General features: G+C 51.4%; 2 protein-coding genes across 5 annotated transcripts; one reads left to right on the forward strand and one right to left on the reverse strand.

Moving 5' to 3' along the window:
• The first annotated feature begins 5,490 nt into the window (after positions 1-5,490).
• On the forward strand, positions 5,491-24,640 carry Exoc7 (exocyst complex component 7). Of its 4 annotated transcripts, XM_003461432.5 has the most exons (20): positions 5,491-5,651; positions 5,855-5,920; positions 6,953-7,137; positions 7,328-7,433; positions 9,002-9,224; positions 11,805-11,972; positions 14,721-14,813; positions 16,598-16,743; positions 17,018-17,170; positions 17,427-17,525; positions 17,831-17,893; positions 18,221-18,287; positions 19,015-19,053; positions 19,732-19,797; positions 20,048-20,168; positions 20,426-20,521; positions 21,398-21,461; positions 21,697-21,738; positions 21,850-21,983; positions 22,213-24,640. In XM_003461432.5, the coding sequence occupies exons 1-20, from the start codon at positions 5,592-5,594 to the stop codon at positions 22,313-22,315; spliced, it is 2,094 nt and encodes a 697-aa protein (XP_003461480.1). In that variant the 5' UTR covers positions 5,491-5,591; the 3' UTR covers positions 22,316-24,640. The 4 variants fall into 4 exon arrangements, with proteins under 4 accessions (XP_003461480.1, XP_003461481.1, XP_004999674.1 ...); XM_003461433.5 differs by lacking the exon at positions 19,015-19,053; XM_004999617.4 differs by lacking the exon at positions 14,721-14,813.
• Positions 23,043-24,590, reverse strand: Zacn (zinc activated ion channel). Its single transcript, XM_023564995.2, is given in 5 exon segments — positions 23,043-23,591; positions 24,025-24,134; positions 24,236-24,298; positions 24,301-24,358; positions 24,360-24,590. Coding segments are annotated over 5 exon segments (579 nt in total). The 5' UTR covers positions 24,444-24,590; the 3' UTR covers positions 23,043-23,327.
• Positions 24,641-24,700: the final 60 nt, after the last annotated feature.

Genomic DNA, 24,700 nt, shown 5'->3' on the forward strand with positions numbered 1-24,700 from the left:
GGGGTTTGATGTTGGGAGCCGCGGCCGAGCCCGGTCGCCTTACTTGGCGGACGTGAGGCCTGTAGGAAAGAGCAAAGCCTGAGCTAGATTACCCCTCCCATCGAGTGTGCTAAGATGGCGCTTATCTCCTGCTTCCTGCTTGGTAAACAACCCGCCCTGTAAGATCTCCTGCTTCCTGCTTGGTAAACAACCCGCCCTGTAAGATCTCCTGCTTCCTGCTTGGTAAACAACCCGCCCTGTAAGATCTCCTGCTTCACAACCCGCCCTGTAAGTCTGCCTAGCAACAACTGATGTTAGCCAATCAGCCCGCATCGCGCGCTTTGAACTGGTTGGCCACTGTAACCCTATAAAAGTGAGTGCCTCTCCCGCCAAGAAAAGAAGAAGAAGCAAAAGAAGCAGAAGAAGCACGCAAGGAGCCGCGGAGAGCGGACCGGTAGAGGCTTCGGGACAGACTGTAGGGAGAAGCACGCAAGGAGCCGCGGAGAGCGGACCGGTAGAGGCTTCGGGACAGACTGTAGGGAGAAGCACGCAAGGAGCCGCGGGGAGCGGACCAACAGAGGCTTCGGCCGGGAGGATTCCCGGGGCAGGCTGTACGGAGAAGGAAAATAAAAGAAAAGGTTGTCCACTGCCAGACTTTGTTGTGTGTCCTTCCTGCCGGCCGGGAGTGACACCGACAGTTTGAGTTCCACTATACCCAGGATCTTTGCAAACCCCTCTTTCATCCACCCCACAGAGAGCTGCAGTCACTGCCACGCCCTCTCTAGTCACACCCACTGGGGGCTGCTCTTAGAGATCAGGGAACTAAATCGCCCAGCAGTGAGGCCACAGCCAGATGGGTTGTTTAAAGGGCAGGGACTGTCTAAGGGGCAGGAATGACATTTCCTACAACTTCACAAGCCAGGAGGTAGGCTTGCAGCGTGTGCTGAACCAGTGGCACCCCATCGGGGTGCTGCCATGTTCTCAGACCATGCAGCTTACTTCTGCATGTACAGGGTATGGTATTATTGTCCTTAGAGGAGAGACAGAGGTACAGGGACATGTCTGGAAGGTCCCAGATGTCCCATCTAGCACGTGAGACTCATTGCTTGGTGATTCAATGTCCTTGATTTTCAAGAATGGCCTTGCTGGGGAGGACCAAAGGCCATGTGGCTCAAGATGTCATCTGCCAGTGACTCAGGACTATTTTGCAGACAGGGAACTCCAAAGATTCTGGAAAACTGACTGTTTGGAACTCAGCAGTAGTAATGTTTCTCAGCAGTAGTAATTCACTGCAAAAGCTTGCTCAATCCCTAGTACACTCCTCAATATCTAGAAAGGCAATTTAAAAAGGCCAGAGGGCACTAACATTGTTTGAAGCCCAGTGAGTGGCGCACGCCTGTGACTCCCAGCACTGGGAAAACTAAGGAGGACCAGTGCGAGTCAGAGGCCAGCGTGGGCCACAAAATGAGTTCAAGGCCAGTCTGAACTGCACAGTGAAACTGTCTCAAAAAAAAAAAGACAAAAAATCAGTAACAAAAACAACAACACAGACAAAACTCTTTGAACACTATGTGCCAGGCCCAATATGCTGTTGATTTACCCCAAAATCTGAGGGACCTTTTGGTGTATGTGGTATGTAACTCAGAGAATCCCTCTGTTGGCTAAAGTTACACAGCTAGTAGGGCAGCTGTGGGACTGCACTAGTCCCATATGACCTCATATATGGACTCTTTCTCCTGCAACCTGTGCCCTCCATAGCACCAGCTGCATTTTGACCGAAAGCACCCAGCACAGCTATGTCCTAGGACCCACCCTGGATAAGGAGAGAGGTGGGGATGTGAGGCCAGGAGGGGTCGCAAGAGTGGCGGGAAGGGATGTAGATTCAGCCATGACTCGTGGCTGGGATCATGACTTGTTTCTGGGGTCACAAGCATGTGGCTGTGACTCTGAGGTCAGAGAGGATCACAGCTGCCTCAGAAAATACACCTGAGCCAGGCATGGCAGTGCCCACCTGTAATCCTAGCTGGGAGGCTGAGATAGGAGGGCTGCAAATTCTAGCACAACCTGGACAACGTATCAAGACTGTCTCCAAAAACAACAGTGAAAAAGGCTGGCACTTGGGCTGGGAGTTTAGCTCAGTGGCATAAGTGCCTGCCTTGCAAGTGTGCAGTCGTGAGTTCGATCCCCATTACTGAGAGAGAGAGAGAGAGAGAGAAGAGAAGAGAGAGAGAAGAGAGAGAGAGAGAAAAAGAGAGAGAGAGAGAGAGAGAGAGAGAGAAGAGAGAGAGAGGAACAAAAAGGCTGGAGCCAAGGTCACTTGGGCCCAAGGTGTGTGTCAGCCTACTGGGCCTTCCTGCTCTGGTCAGTCAGCTGCAACGGATCTCCCAGGCTGGCCTGCCATCTCTCCAGCCACTCCTCCACTCTAGCTCCTGCCTGTGAGCCTAGAAATCTTTCTCCGCTGTGGGCCCCTCTGTGGCCATGTCACATCAAAGGCTGCACCAATAGGGTCCAGGTCCTGCTCTCTAGTCCTCCCTCCCCAGGGTCACACATCACCTACATCCCTTGAGTGGGCATGGTTCCCAGTGATGCCCCAGGCCCTTGGAGAACCTGATTTCAAGTCAGTTCATTTGGGGACATCCCCAGCTCTGAATAAGTATTGCATTTTTAACCAAGATGTCAGCCCACGGAGGGCTCAAAGCATCCTTTGCTCTGTTTCTTATAAGAAAAATGAGGAGGCCCCTGGACCTTTTTCTAATTTTTATATCCAATCAAATTTCAAGATTAAAAAACCTCTCCCGGGGCTAGGGATTTAGCACCACATAAGCGCCTGCCTTGTAAGCAGGTAGTCGTGAGTTCGATCCTTGGTACCGATAAAAATGAAAAAGACAAAAAAAAAAACCTCTCCTGACCATGGTCAGATGGTACTGTTGATGGCTGATAGTCTTCACATGAAGAAAACAGACTGTGTTTTTGATCGTTATATGAAAAAAAGAAGAAAAATTGTTCTCTTAGAAGTGTTGTAATAGAAAGGTAATTTAATCTCACTATCCTTCACAATTAGAGAAGAATCATCCATCTGTGTACCATTTTAATGTTTTGTGATTGTTTCTCCTTTTTTCCCCACTGGTTCTCTTATGTTTTAAGCAGTGGTTGGAATCCTATCAAACGTGCACTATCTGACCTGCTCTGTGGTTGTGTACATCATCATAACACAGGCATTTTTCATACTGCTACAGGGCCAGGAAACATTTGCTTGAGGAGTTATACATCTGATCCCTGAAGCAGCACAAAGTCTAGAGCCAGAAAGTTATCAGACTAAAGAGCTCACTGCCACTGTCAGGGGAGGAAGGCTGCTCTCCCCCTCTCCTCCCACTCTTCGTCCTTTCTTCCCTCCCCGGAAGAGAATCTGCATGAGTGAACAAAGAGGAACTTGGCTATCTCTGGCATCTTTGTAAAAATACAAAATTTGTGCACACTTTTGTGGATGTGAAAACCAAGGCTTCTAAGGCTGCAACTGAAATGTTTTTTCGTCTTGGTGACACAGCTTGCCTTGTGCCAGGCCTGGTAGGAGACTTTTGGCTTTTACTGAATCAATGTCTACTTGCCAACGTGTGCTTATCTTGTCTATCCTTTGTAGATATGCTGCCATAAATATAACCTGCTTTTCACAATGCACCTTGACAGATACTTTCTTAAAAGTCAAGTTTACATGATAATATATAAAACCCCTGAGCTACCACCCAGCCTGGGGAGCCAGAAGAGCAGCCTGTGTCCAGGCCAGCTGTGTTGACTTAGTGCAGCTGACTTCTGCCTGAGCTTCTGTATCTGCAGAAGGGAGCCCACAGCTGTTCCTGACTGGTAGGTTTACTATAAGGATTAGACAGGATATTGCAAAGATAGCGTTTGTAACAGAAATCAGCAAACAGATGCCTCTCAATACACGGCAGTTAGCTGTCACATGACACTTCAGACACTGAAAGAAATTTGACAAAATGCAGAAAAGCAGTATACAAATAACGCTGTATAAAGTTGGACATATTTGATGACAGCATTTTGTGTGCACATCTTATTGGTCTAGATCAGTGGTGGTGAACCTATGTCACACGTGTTATTGTGTTTTTCTTTTAACACAGATGTTACTGTAGAGTCGTTTTTTCCTAAACTAAAACCACAGTATTCAGGTTTCATTGCCATGTTGGCACTTTGAATAAGTAAGTGGGTTTTAGGGTTGCAGTCTGGCACTCGGTCTCTAAAAGGCTCACCGTCACTAACCTATATTGTTTGGCCATGGAGAGAGGTTGGATGTTAGACAAGGCCCACCATAGCCCACTAGCCACTTCATGATACTTTGTGATATCTATAAGGTTAAACTTTCCCCACTTGGTGTTGGGACTGTACCACTGCTGAAATCATTCGGGTATCATGACACAGTAACTCTGCCTTTTACCTCCCCTACCTGCAACAGAGCTCTATTTCTCTTATCACCACATTTCCTGATGGTCCACAAAGTCTAAAATTATTCTCTTGGTGGAAAAATTGCCCAGTCCCCTCTCACTGCCAGGCTCTGCGCCCATTTCCTTCCCTTCTTTGGCTATCTGGATCATTAGGGCTTGGTACCTCCAAACATCATGCACCAGCACATGCCTCCTTGCCTGTCTTTCCATGCCAGCACCAAGGAAGCACAAAGGGACCAAACAAAGCTGAGGACAGGAGCCAGGGCTTGGCAGCTAGGGAAGGGATGGAGGAAAGAGTAAGGCTTTGCAGGAGCTGGATCCACAAGTCCAAGCTGTGTGCCAGGGGCACAAGTGCCACCTCCCACGCCCACTCCCACCTGCTGGCAGAGCTGGAATGATCTGAGTCTTCCAAAGTAAGCAAAGTCCTTATTCTGCTTTATGAGCCAGGCATAGCCAGCACTCTGGGAGGCTGAGGCAGGAAGGTTGCAAATTTATGTTCAGTCTAGGCAACTTAGCGCTTAAATCTGTCTGAAACAAAACAAAACAAAAAAAAAAACGAAAAAAGGTCTGGACCTGTAGTTCAGTGAGAAGACCCTAGGCTCAATTGTTAGTAATGGAAAAACAATAAATTTTTTAAAATCCACTTTTTGAAATTTAGGGCAGACAGACAGCAAGAAAGACTCCACAATTCCCTGATTCATCAAATGGTCTCACATCAATCACTGTGTGAGCAGTGTAACTTTTGTGCGAACCCAACTTCAAACCTGCACTTGAAAAGCTTTGTGGGAAACAAATTTGTTCCTTTCCCCAGCAGCCTTTATCAAAGGAATCACACTACGAGTGAAGACAGTGAGTTGTAAGTACTCTGCTGGCCGCAAAGCATACAGCTTCCCCAGAATCTTCTCTGCTGATACAAGTTATCGGAAACACAGGAAAACGCTGTGTTCCTAGCAGGTCCCATTTTCCAGCCACACTCAAGATGGCTGCATAATCACCCCTTCTATAAGCTCCATGTAGGCGACTTAGGCCTGCCACTCCAAATGTGGCACCCCTCGTTCCGGGGCGGGGCCAAGGCCGGAAGTGGGTGTGGCAGAGACGGAGGCCGAGCGGGCCTCTGAGAAACGATATTGGGGAGTGGGAAACGTACGCTTCACAGCAATGATTCCCCCACAAGAGGCGTCCGCCCGGCGGCGGGAGATTGAAGACAAGTTGAAACAGGTGGGCCTGGGGCTGGAGAAGGCGGGGAGAAACGACAGAAAGGGGCCAGGAGCGAGTCTGGGAGTTACACTCGGAAAAGAGGCGGGCTGGGACGGGGGCGCTCGCTGAGAAGAGATGAGTCTGGGGCCTAGGCCGTGGACCGGGAAGCAGCTGTCTCCTTTAGCCTTAGGCTTTGGTGATGTCCGCCCTTTCATTCCCCACAGGAGGAGGAGACACTATCCTTTATCCGAGACAGCTTGGAGAAGAGCGATCAGCTCACCAAAAACATGGTGAGGAAGCCATCAGCTGGGAGGAAAGACGCCCCGGTCCTGGAGGAGAGCCTGGCGATCTAGGGGCCCGGCGTGGGTGGTGCGGGTGGCAACGTGGGGGCTTCTGCAGCAACAGTGTGCACCTCCCTTACCCAGACCCACTCCTGTGGCCCACCCTTGTGCTGAGTACATTGTAGTTCCTGCTGGCCTGGACTTCGGCTTTCTACTCTTTAGTTTTTCTTTCCATAGGCAGATATTTAGTAGATTGGCTAGGTGGACTGGTACTGGCCATGTGTCAGCGGCCATTCAAGTGAGGTTGGCACATGTGGATTACTAAGGGCAGAGAATGCACATTTTTCACCCCAAGGCCTTTAGGGACGGAATGAGCTCTGAGCAGACCTGAGATCTAGACCTTGCCCTGCAGCTTACTTGCTGTGTGGTTCCTGGCAAGTAATTTTCTGAGTATCAGTTAACTTGTCTGCTATAACAGAGACAGTGGCAATCTCCCCATGTGACTATGAAGGACATGTGAGCCAATACATTTAACACATCTTGCACAGTGCTTGGCACTCAATAAGTGCGTGTCCTTTATTCCTAGGGGAGACTGAAAAAGCAGGGATTGAGCAAAGACAAACTTGGATCTGTAATTAATGACACCACCAAGTCCTAGTGACTCTAAGAGAGGGGGAGTTTTGAAGGTACCAGCAATGCATTTGAGGCTACTCTGTGTGAAACTATTTCCTGTTCAAACTAGAAAAGCTTCAGAGAAAATAGAAATTGAGCTTTGACTTCAGAGAGTGGAAGGAATACTATCCTGAGATGATCATCTTTGGAAGAACTAATTTGATGCTTGACTCGCCTTCAAGTTTCAAGCAGTTTATTGTGGACCACCTTTTATGCTGGGGGCACATGGTACATTCCGGGGATATAGTTTATAGGAAAACCATGCCCCTTCCTGTGTGGAGCTTCTTGTCTTGAAGCTAGCCTCTAGGTGGGCAGAGGCAGTGCTGGGATGGTCTTGAGACCTGGGAGCAAGAGGTTTTCCCTCTGCAGGTGTCTATCCTGTCATCCTTTGAGAGCCGCCTCATGAAGCTGGAGAACTCCATCATCCCGGTGCACAAGCAAACAGAGAATCTGCAACGATTGCAGGAGAACGTTGAGAAGACCCTATCCTGCCTGGACCATGTCATCAGCTACTACCATGTGGCTAGTGACACTGAGAAGATCATCAAGGAAGGGTGAGCTAGGCACAGAGGGTCATATTCCTAGTGTATCCTAGTAGTGGCCTAGGCCTGAGAAGAGGGAGTAGAATAAATTTAAGGCTAAAGTTCCCTGTGTGGATTCTCTTCTTCCCCTTTCACATACCATTCCCTTACTCCCTCTTCATTCCCCATCCTCCCAGGCTGACCTGGCCCTTTTTCTTTGCAGCCCTACAGGTCGGCTGGAAGAGTACCTGGGAAGCATGGCCAAGATTCAGAAGGCTGTGGAGTATTTCCAGGACAATAGCCCAGACAGCCCAGAACTCAACAAAGTGGTAAGGGGCTAGTGGAATGTTGTGAGAAGTTTGGGGATACCAGTCCCTGTGCCATCTCATGGGGGGTTTTAGATCAGCTAAAGAAGTGTACAGTAGCTGGGTGTAGTGATGCACACCTGTAACCCCAACTCCCTGGTAGAATGAGGCAGGAGGATCACAAGTTCAAGTAGGATGGAGAAGGAGAGTGCAAAAGACATGAAACTAAGAGTTCTGTTTAAGCAAAAACATTTTTCTCTTTCTTTCTTTAACATCTTCATTAAGATATATAATTTCCATAACATGAAGTTAGAGTGTAAAATGAATGTATTTAGGAAGTTGTGCATCCATCACCAGAATCAGCTTTAGAACTCTGTAGATCATCTGAAAAAGGAACTCTGACCCACTGGCAGTTGCTGTCCCTCTCTGCCCTCTCCCCTTTGTCCCCCACTGGTAGTCACTGTAATCCATCCATATGATTCACCTAGCCTAGACTTCTTATGTAAATGGTGGCATATGATAGGTGGCCATTCACAACTTTTTCTCCCCACAACTTTCATTTAGCATAAGTTTTCAAGGTTCATCCACATTGTAGCATGTATCATATTTCATTCCTTTTTATTGCCAAATAGTGTGGATAGGATACATTTCACTTATCCATCTCTCCTGTGATAGACACTTGGGTTGTTTCCACCGATGTGAATAATGTTGCTGTGAATCTTCTGGTACACTCGTCTGTTTTGTTCTGTTCTTGTGAACTGGTTTTGCTTTTTTGAGACAAGGTCTCATTATGTAGTTCAGGTTGATCTTGAACTCATGTAGCCCAGGTTGGCCTCAAACTTGCAGCAATCCGTCTGCCTCAGCCTTTCAAATGCTGGGATTATAGACATGCACTACCTTCCCAGCTCTGTACACACTTTTTATGTGGATATGCATTTTTAATCTTATGTTCTAGGTATCTGTCCCTTGCCAGATATATAATTTGTAAATATTTTCTCATTCAGCAAGTTGTTTTTCAGTTTCCTAATGGTAGCTTTTGGAGCATAAAAGTTTCCCATTTGATATAGTTTATTATTTCTTTTGAAAACTTCTAACAAGAAACAAATTAACAATGAAAGTGAGGAAACAGCCAATATTTATTAATCTGCTGCTTTTTATAAAATTTTGGGTCATATCTGTGATTATCCCTTTTGAGAAAAAATAAGGTAAAGAAATCAAATCAGGATTCCCCACTGCACACAGTGGTGCGTACATGTAATCCCAACTACTCCGAAGACTGAGGCAAGAAGGTTCAAGATTAGCCTGAATGGGTTAGCAAGGCCTGCCTCAAAGTTTAAAAATAAGTAAAGAGGGGAGGGATACAGCTCAGTGGTGGAGTGCTTGCTTAGCGTGCACAAGGCCCTAGCTTTAACTGCCGTGTCCCTCACACCCTCAGAAACAAAGAAAGGCTTCCTGATGTCTCTTCTTGGGGTTGAAGGAAGAAAGCCAGTGTAAGGCAGAGAGCCTGAGGCAGGAAGGTAGAGTGGGAGCTGCAGAATCAGTGCAGTAGCAGCGACAGCAAAACAAGCCGCTGCCTTCGGCTCTTCTCGCAGAAGCTGCTGTTTGAGCGGGGGAAGGAGTCACTGGAGTCCGAGTTCCGCAGCCTGATGACCCGACACAGTAAGGTCGTCTCCCCCGTGCTCATCCTGGATCTCATCAGTGGCGACGAGGACCTAGAGGTCCAGGAGGACGTGGCTCTGGAGCACCTACCTGAAAGCGTGCTCCAGGATGTGGTCCGCATCTCCCTCTGGCTGGTGGAATATGGCCGTAACCAAGGTGAGAAGGCTTTTGTTGGTCCTGTCCAGCAGCAGGCCTGGGGAAACAGGAGCGTTGCCACTCCTCATTTTATTCTTCATCTATCTGGATTTGATTGATTGACTGGTTGATTGGATTTTGAGGCAGGTCTGTGTAGGCTGGCCTCCAACTCACACCAATCCTTGTGCCTCAGCCTCTGGGTGCTAGAACTAAGGTATGTGCTATCACACCCAGCTGGATTTTTTTTTTTAGTAAAAGGAAGTTCAGGGCCTGGGGATTTAGCTCAGCGGCATAAGTACCTGCCTTGCAAGCAGGCAGTCGTGAGTTCGATCCCCGGTACCGATAAAAAGGAAAAAAAAAAAAGTAAAAGGAAGTTCAGTAGTAAAAAACATGAGCAGTAATTTAATAGCTTCAATATTACAATGTGAGTTTAGCCGAATCCAAACTTTTATGTACCTTTTGTTTACTTTTTTTATTGGTTATGAATTTTTCAGATCATGTAGGAAACCATAAGTGAAAAGTAGAAGTTCTTCTCCCTACTTTCCTGCTGCCTACATTGTAACCCAAAGATTAGCAGATATTAAGATTTATTTATGCCTCTCTGACCTGGCCTGTGGGTCAATCTGGATCCATGAGGCAGTTTCCTAGAGAAGGAATGGGGATTAACACAGACAGGGCCAGAGACAGAGAAACAGAGACAAGTCGAGAAAATCCGATCAAGCCTCATTTATTGATAAAGTGGTCGCTGCTTTTATAGGGCAGGGGCTGGCCGGTGGGGCAGGAAAAGGCTATGGGATGATCTCTGATGGGTCGTCCTCATGTCCATGTACGTGACGTAAGTAGGAGAGGATTATGGTTAATGTAGGCAGGCACATTATGTGCCCATAGGAGGGAGAGGCGGGGAGACAGTAGTGGGGCGGTCGCACCGCTCCCTACAACCCTCCAGAAAATATGCCGCAGTGTATGTATGTGAGAGAATGAATGTGTGCTTCCTCTCCTTACTCCCCAAGCTCTTCCACTTATTAATATAATGTTTGCATATTAAACTCTGTATAAAGCAGGTGATGTTTTAAACATTTACCTGTAGTTATTTTTTTAACTTCATGATATACCTTGAGATGGTTTCATATCAGTATATGTAGGCTGGTTTCATTTTTTTCTATAGCTGCCTGATTATCTCTGGTATGGTGGTACTATTTCTTTTCGTACTGTTAGAGTTTTTAAAAAAAATTGACTCAACCACAATTTTTAGAAAATAACTCCAGTGATTATTGTGTTGTATACTCTTGGGCTATCCACTCTGGTCTCCGCTTAGTGTGTCGATGTGTGCTATTTTATCTGTGATGGTTCCCACCTTCTCAGGAGGACTGCAGTAGCAGTCTTATGTTTTACAGCCCAGATGTATCAGGCTACATGAACAGATTCATGGTTCAGGATTTGTACTGGGGTGCACTTTGGGTTTGGTGGAGGATTTTCAGAGGCTCCATGGGAATCCAGGAGGCTGAGTAGACACCTTCTAGGACCCTCAGAATCTTCAGCCAGAGTCTCTACTTGGGTCCATCTCCTACATTGGGGTTTCTTGTAGGACGTTGGTTGGTAACTGCTGAAATGATCATGGTCTCCATATCTTTTTCCCTGCTCATATGCACATTGGGATTATCTAGTTTTCTGATATGTTTAGGCAGTTCTGAGGATAGCTCTCAAATGTTGCAGTAATCAGATGTCGTCTTGTCCATTGCCAGTTCCTCCTCAGATGGACACCAATCAACACACTCATTAACAGGCTATTAGTTCTTCATTATTTTTACCATTCAACTACACTATCAAGTCCTATTTTTATTTTTTATTTACATTTTTAGTGTCTAATGATATAGTTGTGTTTTTCAGTCATTGACATTTATTCCTCTTCTGCTTGATAATATTTCTTAACCTTTTGACCAAGTTAAATCTGGGTGTTAATTTTCTATTTTTTATTTTTAAAAAAATAGGCATAGTGGCACATGTTTTATAACGCTCTGGGATGGTGAGGCACGAGGATCCCATGATCCCAGGAGTTTGAGGCTAGCCTGGACAACACACACAGACCTTGTCTCAAAATAAATAATTTTTTTTTTTTTTTTTTTTTTTTTTTTTTTTTTGGTGCCAGAGATCAAACTCAGGACCTTGAGTTTGCCAAACAGGTGCTTGTACCGCTGAGCTAAATCCCTGGCCCTAATTTTTTTTTAAATGTACCATTAAATAGCTGAGAGTGGTGGCTCATGTCTATAATTCTAGTACTTGGGAAGCTGAGGCAGGAGGATTGTTTTGCAAGTTGAAGACCAGCCTAGGCTACAAAGTGAGCCCAAGGCCAGCTTGAACTGTATAGTAAGACCCTGTCTTAAAAAGACCAAAAAAAAAAAAAAAAGTACTTATAATTGTCAGTTCTATTGGGGGATAGTTTTCTCTTTGACTTTACCTGACTTGAGAGGCCTCATGATGACTGTGGGCCACCACAGGTGCTGGGAAGGGTGACCAAGCAGCCATACTGGGCTCCGGTGCTGCCCTGTCGGGAGGCAGAGGCAGGGACCCCAGCTGCCATCCATTCTTGCTGTCTCTCCTCAGATTTCATGAATGTCTACTACCAGATACGCTCCAGCCAGTTGGACCGCTCCATCAAGGGCCTAAAGGAGCATTTCCGGAAGAGTAGTTCTTCCTCTGGGGTTCCCTACTCCCCTGCCATCCCCAATAAGAGAAAGGATACACCCACCAAGAAGCCAATCAAGCGGCCAGGTGAGCCCCCACCATGGCCCATGTCAGCACCAGCCCAAGGGCTACCTGGGACCAGGATTGCTTTTTCCCAAGCTGGAGTCAGTAGTAGCATCCTGCTTCTAGGCTTTGGCTTCATGAGAGTCCTAGCTGAAGGTGCACAGGACAGGAAGCAGGTGTCTGTCCACCCAGCAAGTTCCTGGAGAGCATGGCTCAGGCTCTGGAGAGCCTGACAAGTCCAGTCTAGGGGTTCCATAATGTCTTTGAAGTGGGATGGGAGTCACAGACATGCTCAGTTAGCTCTCCGGAGGCAGGGGGACGGGGACCATTGGTAGGCCCCTTCCCAGCCCTCTGTTCTGTCAGAAGTTCAGCTGTGCTGCTGCAGCCTAAATAATGGGATGGGAGGTCTGGCCCTGCAGTCTCCCCCACCCAGCTGCCAAGTGGAAGGGGAGATTTGTACTTCACAGTTGATTCAGAAAGGAGAGAAATCCTAGACCGTCCTTTTGGAAGAACCTGAACTGGCTTTGGGCTCTGATGCGGTTAATCCCTTGTGGAAGGCAGAGAAGGGCATAGGGTAAGAGTTGTAGGCTACGGGTTGTTGTGGTCCTGAAAACAGCCCTCCATTCTCCCCTCTTCACATTCCCTGCAGCTCTTGTTGCAGGTAAACAGCATCTGCATGTTGTGGCTGAGCAAGCCTGGCTGTCTCTGCCTCCAGAGCAGCTGCCCTCAGTTCTCGGAGAGGCCAGATGTACTGGGTGGGGGGTGCTGAGGTAGCAGCTGGAGAAAAGACCACTTTGGGTCCCTCAGCGGCTACAGGCACTTCCCAGAGCATGGTCTGCATATGCACCTTCATGACCGAAGACTTTGTGTAGAGCTCACCCTCATCTCACTGCCCCATTTCTCCAGTCCCTCAGACAGCAGGTGTCTGTTCACATCCAGCCGGGTCACCTGCTCTCCTCAGGCCTTTACTTAGGGTTTGGGCACCCAACAAGTGGAGGCTACCCTCAGGATACAAGTGAGTAGCACAGCATGAAGGAACTGGGCCATGGTACAGGCAGAAAGTGCACTGTCTTCTTCCCCTGGAGTGGATGCTACGGTACCCCTTAGAGGACCTGCTGCCAACAGTGACTTTACTGACCGAGGCTGCCTGGCTGCAGCCGCCTGTGTGGCCAGCCAGCCCATCTCTGCCTTTATCGTGCCAGGAAAGAGCCATCTGTGTGAGACTGCCTGGCTACCTGGACCTCAGCCACTCTGTGCTCACTTTCACCTCTGCCTTGTTCTCTGAAAGGACCCCTGGAAGTCCCAGACAGACCCTGTTTGTACCACCCAAGAGTGCCCTGGCCATGCAGAGCCCAGACCTTTTGGGAGAAAGGATCTGACCTCAGGGCTTACCATAGACCTAATCTGCTCTTGGTGCAGAGACACAAGAAGGTAGATTGGCTGTGAGGACACTTGTGGGTTTTATAGGGTCTCAAGAATGGATGTAAGCAGGTGGGCTTGGACGTTAAGAAGTTAGGCTCCTGGGACATCTGTTCCATGCCTTGAGGAGAGGAGCAGGGAGGCCTGGTCTGTGATGAGACACCAGCTTCAGCTTTGGTCCTGGTAGCAGGGTGCCTGGCAGGTTTGGTGGTTGCCAGGTTATCATCTCTGATGCCCCTCTGCTGCTGGCTAGGCCCCTGTAGGTGTCTGCTCTTGGTTTGTTGTGGGATAAGAATCTGATTTGCTCATTAGCGAGGAATGCACTGAAGGAGGCAATATAGGGGCGACAGATGTCACTAGGCCAGCCAGATGGGGTTATCCCTGGTTAATTTGCTGCAGCTCAAGGGGAGCTGCCAGAACATAGCAGCCACCTTGAGATCGGATCTATAGGAGCGGCGGTCTGCAGAAAAGGCTACCTTCTGTCTATGCTGATTAAAATGCCACACAGTAAAATTTGTATTTTTGACCTCAGGTGGATCTCTGTCCACTTTAATCAACTTTCCTTCCCTAGTATATTTTTTTGATTATGCAACAGGACCTGTCTGCTTGAATGCTACTTTGTGCCCCTACATTTTCTACCCTAAGATGTCTCATTCCCACAGAGGCAGCTGGCCCCCAGGCTCTGGGTGTGGTGGTTTTGTTTGTATTGTTTTCACTTGTGATACTAACTGTTCTTTTTTCCCCCCACGCCAAGAGCATGTGCGCTTTCTTCCTCCTCTCCCTTTCCAGTGGTGGCTTTTGTTAGCGCCTTCCTGGCTTTTTGGTTGTTCCCATGGCTGTGGTGGCTTGAATGACTCCCCTGGTGTAGGAACAACTGCCTTTCGGTCTCAGAACCTCCAGCTGGGCATAACCCCAGGTTGCTTCCCATGGATTGCTATCTGCCTGGGTCCCAACATTGAGCATGCTTAGGAAACTGGAGTTTGAGGCTGGGCTTGCAGGGGTCCCCAGGCTCTGCCAGCTGACTTGTCCCCTCCAGGTTAAAAGCTTTGTCACCAGCTTCTCTGTCCATGCCAATTAAAGTGTACTCATAGAATGGTTTATTTTCAATTTCTGGTGGATCTCTGAAGTAAAAAACCCAAAATAGTGAGGGCCAACAGCAGATGGGAGAATGAGATGTTCCTTCTTCCCACCACCGAGGACTCTGTTGGCCGTGGGGCTGGGCCTGCTGGGAGAGATAGAGGGGCATGCTCGCTGCTGGGGAGGCGTGGGCTGGGCAGGTGGAGGGCCGCTGCTGTTTTCTCTCACTCATTTCCTAGGTCTTCTTATTTCTTCTCTGTGTGGCTCTGGTGACAGGGACGATCCGTAAGGCTCAGAACCTTCTGAAACAGTATTCCCAGCATGGTCTAGATGGGAAAAAGGGGGGCTCTAACCTCATTCCTCTGGAAGGTAATCACCCTGTGTTCCTCCCAGCCCCTCTTCCTCCACTGTGTGTCCACTCACTTGGCAGGGCAGAGCCTCCCCCCAGGAGGGCCTGAGGAGAAATCCTGAGGGAGCAGGGTGGGAACTGCAAGTCCTTGGTGGCAGCTCTGCCCTCCCTGAGGCTCCCCACTCCCCTTCCCTGTCTCTGTCCTTGTCTCCCGTGTGAACTCAGAGAAAGTTCTTTGTCTTGGGGCAGCCCTTTCACGCCGAGACCAGCAGTGGCAGGACCAAGCTGGCAAAGGCCTTCCAGCCACCCTCTTTTTTAGAAATGGGGTTCTGCACAGCAGGAGGACAGGCAGCCTGAGGCCATGTCGCTTGCTCCCTTCGGTCAGGGCAGGGATGGCCAGGTTAGCTGCCCTGGTAGACCTAGCCCGCCTTCAAAAGTGTCAGCCTGTGAGACAATGCAAGGCTGTCCCTAGTCACTCTCGGTGGGGTGGAGAGACCCTCTGAGGCTGAGCCACAGGCCCTCCTAGCTCAGCCCATTCTTCTCAGTTCCCAGGCTCAGGGAACAACAGGCCGGATGGTCCTGGGCACTCGCTGCAAGTCAGGCTTGAAACGGCTGTTCCTATGGTGGTCTGAGGCAGAGAAGGGCCTTGGTGCCCTTCCCACTGCCCCATCCCTGCGTCCACTTCACATGCCCCGTCTGGAGATAAGAGCTTCTTCCCCATACCCTGAGAGGCAACTGCCTGGCCCTGGATAAATGCTGCTTGTGTTTGTGTGGCTGACATCTTGCTAGGTCACAAGCATGATTTCCGAGTTAAGCACCTGTCTGAGGCCCTGAACGACAAGCACGGGCCACTGGCTGGTGAGTACCATTAGCCCAGCCCGAAGGCAGCTGCCGATACTGCCTTCGCACAGTCCCTGGATGGCCTGCTGCTGCCTGCCCAGGGGGGCCTGTTCCGCTCCAAGGACGAGCTGGGCTACTACCTGGCACTCACTCTGGTCTCTGGGCACTAGACCTCCTTGCCTGACTTGAGATGAGAATGCATGCCTGGCTCTCAGGGCCTGGGCCAGGGGAGAAGCTGCTGGTCACTGCTTGAAAGCAGGCAGAGGGAAAGGCAACGAGGGCTGAAAGCCCTGACATCTGACGTCTCAGGACCTGCCGCTTGGCACGTGGATCAAGCCGTTCTCTGCTGGCCTTGTCTGCAGTGCCCTGGCCTGGCCTCCACAAGTAGAATGCCGTCTCCTCCCAGGGCAGCTGACAGCCACACTCTCCATCTCAGGAGCTCACCTCTTCTCAGCTGCTGCCCCCGGCCAGCCAGGCTGTGTGTGTATGTATTTCAGAAGACCTGCTGGACTGGCCTTCACAAACCCAGCATTTTCTCAGGTGGAGGACCGCAGTCCTGCTTCTATGAGGAGGGCAATGCCACTGGCCCATCTTAGGCTGCTCTCTTCTAGGCATAGATGAGAACCCTCAGCCCTGGGGTCAGACATGCCTTATCTAGGAAGTTGAGTTAGGGCTCTTCCTTCTATCATTTCTCCACCAACTGTAGTGTCTGATGCCCTGAAGCCATAAGCACTGTCTGTGCAGAACTGAGAATGAAGCCAGGCTGGACTCAGCTCCTGATTTTTCCCCTGAACCTGGATGGGCCTGCCAGAGTCCTTGTAACTTCCTGCCAGAGCAGTCTACCCTCCCTCTTCCACCCACTGCTGGTCTGGGTTGCAGGGCAGGAGCCGGGAAACCCACGTCCCTCCAGCAGGAGTGAATAGCTGCCACCAGACCAGCAGCTCGAGTACTGCTGTCCCCACAGGGAGAGATGACATGCTGGATGTGGAGACCGATGCCTACATTCACTGTGTCAGTGCCTTCGTCAAGCTGGCCCAGAGCGAGTACCAACTGCTGACAGACATCATCCCCGAGCACCATCAGAAGAAAACCTTTGACTCCTTGATACAGGTTCTGCCTGTCCTTCCCTGCTCTGGGTGTCTGCCCAGCAGCCCCAGCCAAGCTGTCACTGTAAAGTCCTGAGCGTGGGGAAGGCCTGTTACCTGAAGCCCTCAACTCTAGGCACCACATCGTAGCCTGGGATCTGTCCTGGGAGGTTGCTCAGTACCCCCATCTTCTGCCCCAGCAGCTCGCTTCCCCTCATCCTCAGTGAGATATCTTTGCTGTCCCTGGGAGCCAGCTCTCTGCTCTGCCCTTCTTGAGGTAGACCCGGTCCCTCCCTCAGGATGCACTGGACGGCCTGATGCTTGAGGGGGAGAACATCGTGTCTGCTGCCCGGAAGGCTATTATTCGCCATGACTTCTCCACAGTGCTCACAGTCTTCCCCATCCTGCGGCACCTCAAGCAGACCAAACCTGAGTTTGACCAGGTGCTCCAGGTATGTGACAGGGAGGCCCTTGGGGACACACAAAGGAAGAATTCAGCTTTCCCTGCATAGCCCCCCAGTCTTCTGAGTGAAGAATAGTAGCTTCTGCAGGGCCCTGGGCAAGTCAGGACACTCCCAGGTGATTGAGGAAGAGCTGGCAGACGCTCAATCCCCCAGGGAGGGGCAGGGAGGTGACCAGAAGGAGCTGGGCTCCACATACAGCCTGCTCCAGAGGGTGTGGCTGGGGCTGTACACTGTGCTTCCCCAGGGCACGGCTGCCAGCACCAAGAACAAACTCCCTGGCCTCATCACCTCCATGGAGACCATTGGAGCAAAGGCGCTGGAGGACTTTGCAGACAACATCAAGGTACTTCCTCTCCTCCCGCCAGGTCTGGCAGCCTGGGTGTGGGGACTCTCAGAGAGCAGGCTTGCACGAGGCGCAAGTCTGTCCTTAGAGAAGCCACTGTGCTCCAGTTCCCTGTCAACTCCTGTCAGGCTGTCTCCTTGTGGGCTCTGAGGCGCTTCTGTCCTGCCATCTTGCTTAGCCTGAGGGTGCAGGGCATCTTAACACCCATTGCCAGGAGGTGGCGCTGAGCAAGCGGACTGGAGCATGGCTTGAGCCTGAGGCTGCCTTGGAAGCTGTGTGAAGGAACCAGTTGTTTTTCTCCACAGAATGATCCAGACAAGGAGTACAATATGCCCAAGGATGGCACTGTGCACGAGCTCACCAGCAACGTAGGTGCTCCCCACGGGACCCTGGGAGGTGCGGGTTCTAGCTCAGGCGCCAGGCCAGCACCCTTGGGCAGGAGCCAGCCTGGTCTGGGGCCTCTTGGCCTTTGTGAATGCTTGTGGCAGATGGACAGGCCATTGTAGAGAATCTCTGGAAGACAGGATCTGTGGGTAGCAAGAGCCCATAGGGTGAAATATAAAGTTTCCAGCCACCTTTGTTGCTGGGCAGATCCCTGGCCCCTGAGCTTCCCTGCTAGCCATATAAGGGCACGTAGAGGGCATGGGCCTGGGCCCTGCCCTGACCATCCTCCTGGGCCATATCCTCCCTGCCAGGCCATTCTCTTCCTGCAGCAGCTTCTGGACTTCCAGGAGACAGCAGGCGCCATGCTGGCCTCCCAAGGTACTCAGGCCCCACCTGCTCCCTCTTGCCTGTGGACATGGGGTTAGGCTCCCAGGAGGCGCTACCTCCGGAGGGTGAAGGCAGGGCTAGGAGAGGGGTCTCTTCTCACCCGGGGAGTGCAGTTCAGATGTGGCCTGTGAGGGGACCACTGGGGCCATCATGGGCTGAGCATCAGGGGAACAGGATTGCTGCTGCCTCTGTGACCCCTCAGTGCCTCCCTCACTCCTGTGGCCACCTTACTCTGGGGTGGGCACTATAACCTGGAGATGCTCTCCATGCCCTGCCTCCCTCATATGCTCCTCCACAGCCTCCCATGTCTACCGTACTCCTGACTGGTCCCACAGCTGTCCCTTGAAGGGCTGAAGCCTTGAGGCCAGCTGGGTGTCCTCCCTCTGATCACTACCCAGGGGCTGGGGCTTGGAAGGTTGGCATGGAAAGAGGAACAGTCTTCTGGGTTCCCCAGCCCCTCCTTGTCTGCCCCGATTTGGGGACAAGTTGCCAAGGAGCTGCTTCTGGCCTGTGGTTCTTGAGTTTCTACTTTCCATGCATTCCCTAGCCTTGAGAGGGTCTGGCCTGGTGTGTCCTGCTTCTGTCCCTGGCTATCACGGGGTGAGGGCTGCTTGACTTGGGTGACGCAGCCATTTCTAACCTGTTTTTTGAACTTGCATCTTTCTCCCTCCTCTGTTTCTCTCATCCCCCTCTGTGTGCAATGCCTTTCATTTTGTAGTTCTTGGGGACACATACAATATTCCTTTAGACCCCCGAGGTAAGCAGTGCGGCTCTGCAGCCCCTTTCTCCCCCTCTGAAGCCCCACGGGTGAGGTTCCCTGGGGACAGGGCCTGTTAGAGGTTGGGTCAGAGGGTCAAGAGTTCTTCTAGGGTGCTCTCACCTCTCCACACTGGTGTCTTGGCCATCTTCTGTCTCTGAGCCCACCAGGGCAGCACCCTGCTGTGTCCCCACACCCCAGATATGCCCATCAGGCAAACTTGCCCCTCTGCCTCAGCCTTCTGGACAACAGGTCCTCTATTCAGTATGACCCAGTAGTGAGGCTGTAGAATGTGGAAAAAAGATGGAGAGGCTGTGGTACCCCATTCTAATTCTTCACTGTTGGCAAATGGGCAAAGGGTTCTTCCAGACAACTGCCTAGGATGGGTCGGGGGGCCTGGGGGATGGAGGTTGGGGTCCTAGTATCCCACTCATCCCATCAACCTTCCTACTGACACCCCGCCATGATAGAGGGGTGGCCTTGGGTTCCAGGGGTTAGGGCAGCACTTCCCATGGTAGGATGCAGCCCTGTGACTCGGTAGATGCTTGCTCTGGCTGCGTCCTCTGCCCTAGGAAGCCCAAGGCCTCTCCCAGTGTTTCCTCCACTGCTCCTTGGGGGTGGGAGGTGGGACAGGTCTTGGTCACTGCCACCGCAGTAATAGGACTTCTCCTGTCACAGAAACCAGCTCTTCGGCCACCAGCTACAGCTCCGAGTTTAGCAAGCGACTGCTGAGCACCTACATCTGTGAGTGTCTCTCAGGCAGAATCCTTCTGTCCCAGGAAAGCCCTTTCTGGGGCCTCCATATATTCACTGGTCCTCTTCTGACCTTGCAAGGGCAACCTAAACTCCAGTTCAGGGTCAGTGGGATTTGGAAGGATTCCTAATGCCCCAGAGTCAGGTAGATGAGGAGCCGTGGCTGGGAACTGGCTAGTGGGCCCTATGGTGGGTCACTGGGGTAAGATTGGCAGGCACGGCCCCATCTTTCCCTATGCAGGTAAAGTCCTGGGCAACCTGCAGCTGAACTTGCTGAGCAAGTCCAAGGTGTATGAAGACCCAGCCCTGAGCGCCATCTTCCTACACAACAACTACAACTACATCCTTAAGTCCCTGGAGAAGTAAGTGGCTACAGGCACGGCTCTGCACTCTTCCCCTGTGCCCTCCACAGCCTCCTGCTCCTGCGTGCACGGGCAGGAGGGGGCTCTCAGTCCTCGTAGCCCAGACCCAAGAAGGCTGAGTGCTGCCTCCTGAGAGCTGTGGATGAGTAAGATGGACAGGGAGCCCCTCCTTCCTGGTGTTAGTGCTGAGCCCAGCAGCCTTTGGGCCTCTGGAGTCGAGCCTCACTCTCTCTGCGCCTTCCCTTTCCTGTGCCCAGGTCTGAGCTGATTCAGCTGGTGGCTGTGACCCAGAAGACTGCTGAACGCTCCTACCGGGAGCACATCGAGCAGCAGATCCAAACCTACCAGCGCAGGTGACTGGTGCCCGCCATCCTCCAGGGCCTGAGCTGCCCCAGCTCAACCCCCAGTGTATTGGGTCCAGCACAGTTGTTCTCCTCAGTGTGTGTGGGGTGGGCTGCCCTGCAGACCCCAGCCTCCACTCAGTTCCAGAGTTTGTTGGTGCTGGCGAGGGAGCCCAGGTCCTTGTGCATGTTGTTACATATGGGCTGTTCCACTGAGCTACACCCCAGCCTTTTTTTTTTTTCCTGAAATTTCTATTTATTTATTTTCTTTTCTCCAATGTTTTGAAAAAGTCAAATTCACACAGTGGAAAGAAAAGGATGGCTTCCCTCACTACCTGGTCCCCTCGGGCTTGCAGGGCCTCTTCAGAGTGGTCTTCCAGGTGCCAAATCTAGGGATGGTGGGGAGCCCCTGGCAGGCATGTGGGTAACGCTTTGCCCAGTAGGAGAGCAGGGCTTCGAGGATCCTTGAACTTGGCTGAGCTGGCCCTCTCCCCTGCTCTCGCTGCTTCTTTGGACCTCTGTTCTCCTAGGCTTTTTTTTCCCTTTGAGTTTCTCATGCTTCCCATTTACTTGTCTTCCGCCCCCTCCTTTCTCATGTGATTCTATTCTTAATGGACCATGATATGCATGGGAAGTACATCTGACTGCTCAACTTACTGAACACTCTTTGTGTTCTGTTCTTGATTTTTAAAGTGAGTGGCTTAAACATTTTCTGTTGCCAAGGAAAAGATCCAGGTATTTGCTTAGTTGTGACCAAGATCCATCCTTACCAACCCCTCCCCTAGTAGGTCCGCAAATACTGAAACAAGAAACGAAAAACCAGGCCTGAATCAGGGAAGGCACAGCTGTCCCTCCCTGGCTCATGCCTTTCTCCCTGCTGTCTGGCAGTTGGTTAAAGGTGACTGATTACATCTCAGAGAAGAATCTACCTGTGTTCCAGCCTGGAGTCAAGGTGGGCTCAAAGGCCTGGTCTGGGAAGGGGCATTGAGCAGATGTGATACTTTTTGCCACATCTCTGGTTTAAAATGGACAAGTGACCTTCTGGGATCAGAGAGCAAAGTGAGCATGTGGCCATGGGGGCAGCAAGAGAGGCCTGGGGCCACCCTGTTTGGAAAAGCAGCAGAGTGGGATGGTTCTGCTGTGAGCAAAGTTCTCTCTCTTCTCCCTGGCTCCCCTGGGCCTCCCAGCTTCGGGATAAGGAGCGGCAGATGATCAAGGAACGTTTTAAGGTGAGTCAGGGTCCTCCTCTTTCCACTGCTTCCTGCTGGCACTGTGGTGATACAGACTGAACACTTTTGACTCTGGTCTCTTCCTTCCCTTTCTGCCACTTTGATGACCAGGGCTTCAACGATGGCCTCGAAGAATTGTGCAAGATCCAGAAGGCCTGGGCCATTCCAGATACAGAACAGAGAGACAAGATTCGCCAGGCCCAGAAAAACATCGTCAAGGAGACCTATGGGGTCTTTCTGCACAGGTGAGCCTCCCTGCCCATCTCTCCGCAGCAGGGCACTGCCACTTGCCTGCTGGGCTGTGTGTCTCAAGGGAAAAAGGGGGGCTGGCAGAACTTAGCAGCAGGGTCAGTGTCTTGGGTTTGAGGCCACCACACAGGGGCACCTCTGAAGTCTGTCAGAAGTGCTTAGGTGGAGGGGGGAAGCTGAGGAAGGCTTAACCTGTCCCCTCCCCCAACCCTGATGCCTGGGCAGGTATGGCAGCGTGCCCTTCACCAAGAACCCCGAGAAGTACATCAAGTACCGCGTGGAGCAGGTGGGCGATATGATCGATCGCCTTTTTGACACCTCTGCCTAAGCCTGCCAGCGTCCCTGCTTGGTTCCGTCAGATTAGCCATGTCATTGGACAGATAAACCAGTGTTAACTCACGTCTGGGCTGGGTGAGTTTGAAGTCCTTTGGGGCGGAGACTTTTCTTCACTACCCCATCCAGGAGCCCTATCCCTGTGCCCCTTGTCCAGGTATCCACTTCCCTGCATCACTTCAAAGCAGCACTTCTCCAGGACACAGGAACCTTTCAGAACTTCACTTTTGTGATTGAGCACTACCAACCAGGGCCACCGATGGCTGCTGAGAAAGGAGAGAAGGAAGCCAGAGGCCTATGCCCCAAGCTGCTTTGTGTAGCCCCCTCAAAGGTAGACAGACCTTCCCCAGCCTAGTTCAGACCCGGAGATGGAGAACTGTCATCCAGCCCAGAGATGTGGGTGGGGCTCAGAGGAGCCTGCTGTGTCCTAGCCAGAGGGAGGCCCTAGGGCTGACTGTGTCTCTTGGATATAGTGTGAGGGCCCCAGACTTCAGCCCTGGGGATGTTTGGCCTTTTCGAAGCTCTCTAGGTGGTGAGGAGGAGCCTCTCTGTCTACGCCCTGTAGAGTCCAGTGTGCTGCAGGAAACATTCGAAGTTCTGCCCTCTGAGGCCAGCCGTTCAGCATCATCTCGTGGTCCCCAGTATCAGCACCTCCTGGCCCAGGCCCAGACAGTAGCAGTCACAAAACAAGCAGTTAGGCCGTGTGTGTTCTGGGCAATTAGTGGATGGGCTGTGGGGTCCAGGAGCAAAGTAGGACGGCAGGTATGTGAAGTCGGCCCCCTGCTTAGCACAAGCGTGAACAGCTAAGTTAGTGAAGGCCGATGCTGGAGACGCTCTTGCCCTTGGGTAAGGGGTTTATTTCCACTCTGCTCTGCATGTATTCATACAGAGCCAGGAACTTGTGGTACTTGGGGCCCTGCAGGGTAGGGAAGAGCCAGCCCTCCCTCCACCCTCTCCAAAGACCCTGGCCTGGCCCTTTCCCCAGCTATGGGGAGCTACACTGCATCCTACAGTCTGGGCACTGGCCCTGCCCCGTGACATCCCAGGCTGTGGCGAACAGCCTCCGCAGGGGCAGGGTCGGAGTTACATGTTGCCCACATCCAGATTCCAACAAAGAGAAACTGGCCACATACCACACCAGCCACACATATGAGGAAAAAGGTGCAGTCAGCAGCCTCAGCCCAGTTCCTTGAGGCTTTTTCTTTTTCTTTTCTTGAGGGTGCTGTAGGAGAAGAAGCAGGGAAAGGAGCTTTTTGCAGACCTCTTCCAACCTACTCTTGCAGAACAGACCCTTAAGTCTCCCTTTGATTCTCAACTAATGACAGTTTGGGTCTGGTCTAGCCTAAGCCACCTCCGCAGGAAGAAATACCCTCTTAGGGATCTCCGGCATTCGTTCAGGGTCTGACGCGACCTTGGCCTTCAGGGAGGCTGAGCTGGCTGGCTGTTGCAGACAGGCCTGCTTCTTCCCAGGGAGGATGCAGTAGAGCCTGGGGACAGGAGCTCCACTGGCTCTGAGTGCAGGTACCTTCGACAGACCTAGACACCCCCGCGCCCTGGCCCTAGTCCCAGGTGCGCACCTATTGGCTCTGCCCTGTCGGCCTTGCCCCAGGCCTCGTTTTCACCCACCAGCTGGGGCCTTAGCTCCTGCTCACCTTCAGGATTAGACCCTGGGTTCTCCTAATCTCTCTGTTCCTTTCTTGGGACTGGGCTGGAGCTGCTTTTATTCCTAAAGTTGTCCTGGGCCAGCAGCTCAGCCAGCAGCACAGTCTCCGTGGTGCTGAGGGAGAGCAGCAGCAGGACTGTGAGGTGATAAACTGGAGGTGGGAAAGGACTTCCGGGACCAGGCCTGACAGGCAGAGGCTCCATGACAGCAGGTGGGGACAGGCCTCATGGAACCAGAAGAAGCAGGGCTTATTGAGCAGTGGGTTGCAGGAGGAGGAGCTAGGCAGGGCCTGCACTGGGGAAGGGTGGAAGACAGGGAGCCCAGCAACAGTGTCACCTTGTAGGCAATGTGCCCAGTGGCCCAGAGGGGCAGCAGCCGCCACACACACTTCAGCTAATGGCAATGCCTCTCCAAGCACCCGCGGAGAGATAGTCTCTACTGCTGTGTTCTTCAGGCTCATCTGGAAAGAAAAGAGCTGGGCCTTTCCCAGGATACAGAGCGGGTGGGCAGCATGAGGATGACATTGTGGCCCTCCATCAGCCTCTGCTTGCCCCTTCCCAGTTTGACTCACTATCACCTGGCACCAGGACACCAGATCCGGGGGCGGGGGGGGCGTTCCTTGGATTTTCAAATCATAAACTGCACATTCTCTTGACAGTCACAGTCTCATTCTTTTCATCGGCCTGAATTTCCAGCTCCTTCACCAAAAGGGATGGA

Source organism: Cavia porcellus, unplaced genomic scaffold (genome assembly GCF_034190915.1).
Source record: "Cavia porcellus strain 051 isolate PalLab524CR breed Dunkin Hartley unplaced genomic scaffold, mCavPor4.1 scaffold_32, whole genome shotgun sequence".
Taxonomy (NCBI): domain Eukaryota; kingdom Metazoa; phylum Chordata; class Mammalia; order Rodentia; family Caviidae; genus Cavia; species Cavia porcellus.

Excerpts from the sequence above, each read along its gene's own strand:
- Exoc7 (XM_003461432.5), top strand. The coding sequence starts at position 5,592 with ATGATTCCCCCACAAGAGGCGTCCGCCCGGCGGCGGGAGATTGAAGAC. Across the intron at positions 5,921-6,952 it reads ATCAGCTCACCAAAAACATG|GTGTCTATCCTGTCATCCTT; the intron begins GTGAGGAAGCCA and ends TTCCCTCTGCAG. Across the intron at positions 14,814-16,597 it reads TAACCTCATTCCTCTGGAAG|GGAGAGATGACATGCTGGAT; the intron begins GTAATCACCCTG and ends CTGTCCCCACAG.